General features: G+C 42.4%; 1 protein-coding gene across 2 annotated transcripts in view; it reads right to left on the reverse strand.

The window, feature by feature from the left end:
* The window catches only part of LOC105549673 (zinc finger protein 561), a 7116-nt gene extending 6455 nt beyond the window's left edge, over positions 1-661 (reverse strand). Inside the window, exon 1 of one of the 2 annotated variants that reach the window (XM_011994312.1) lies at positions 295-661. In XM_011994312.1, the coding sequence (XP_011849702.1) occupies positions 295-328 (34 nt within the window). In that variant the 5' untranslated portion in view covers positions 329-661. The remainder of the gene's footprint in view (positions 1-294) is intronic. The other variant, XM_011994313.1, reaches the window with a different exon arrangement.
* Positions 662-936: the final 275 nt, after the last annotated feature.

Here is a 936-nt window from a genome sequence, read left to right on the forward strand (position 1 = left end):
GCCCACCTAATTTTTTTTTTTTTTTAGTAGAGATGGGGTTTCACAGTGTTAGCCAGGATGGTCTCCATCTCCTGACCTCTTGATCTGCCCACCTCAGCCTCCCAAAGTGTTGGGATTACAGGCGTGAGCCACTGTGCCCGGCCTAGAATTTTTTTTTTAAGAGACAAGGTCTCACAATGCTGCCCATGCTAGTATCAAACTCCCAAGCTCCAACGATTCTCCCACCTCAGCCTCCCAAGTATCTGGGACTACAGGTGCAGGCCACCATACCAAGCAAACTGATGTTACTCTTACCCACGGAGGCCAGGTTCATGTAGTTCTCCAGCATCACATCTCTGTAAAGGTATTTCTCAGTTGTGTCCAGTAAAGCCCACTCCTCCGGGGTGAAGTCCACAGCCACATCATCAAACGTCACTGAATCCTATGTTATCATACACATGCTGGTTTGAGCCAATGAACACTTCCACCAATGCTCACTGGAGAATGAGGAAGGGGAACCTTAAACTCACTTATATGTGGTTCTCAGGTCTCCCATGATCTACTCTAGGATTTAATGTCTCAGGATCTCTTATGTCTAAACACTCAAGGGTGACCTCCGACAGGCATATGCCTTAAACAGCATTTTAAAAACTTTTTTTAAATCTTTTTTTCCTGATCTATTTATTTTTAACTTTTTAATGTTTGTGTTTTTAAATTTTAAATTTTATTTTTATTAGAACAGTACTTCCTTCCTAAACATGAATTTTTATGTATCTAGCATCTATCTATCTATCTATTCAATCTGTTTATTTATTTATATATAAAGACAGGGTCCCACTGTGTCACCCAGGCACAACTGCTGCTTACTGCAGCTTCCATCTCCTGGGCTGAAGTGGTCCCTCTCATCTCTGTCTCCTGAGTAGCTGGAATTACAGGCATGAGCCACTGCAAACTGCT

This window comes from Mandrillus leucophaeus, unplaced genomic scaffold, assembly GCF_000951045.1.
Source record: "Mandrillus leucophaeus isolate KB7577 unplaced genomic scaffold, Mleu.le_1.0 Scaffold451, whole genome shotgun sequence".
Taxonomy (NCBI): Eukaryota; Metazoa; Chordata; class Mammalia; order Primates; family Cercopithecidae; genus Mandrillus; species Mandrillus leucophaeus.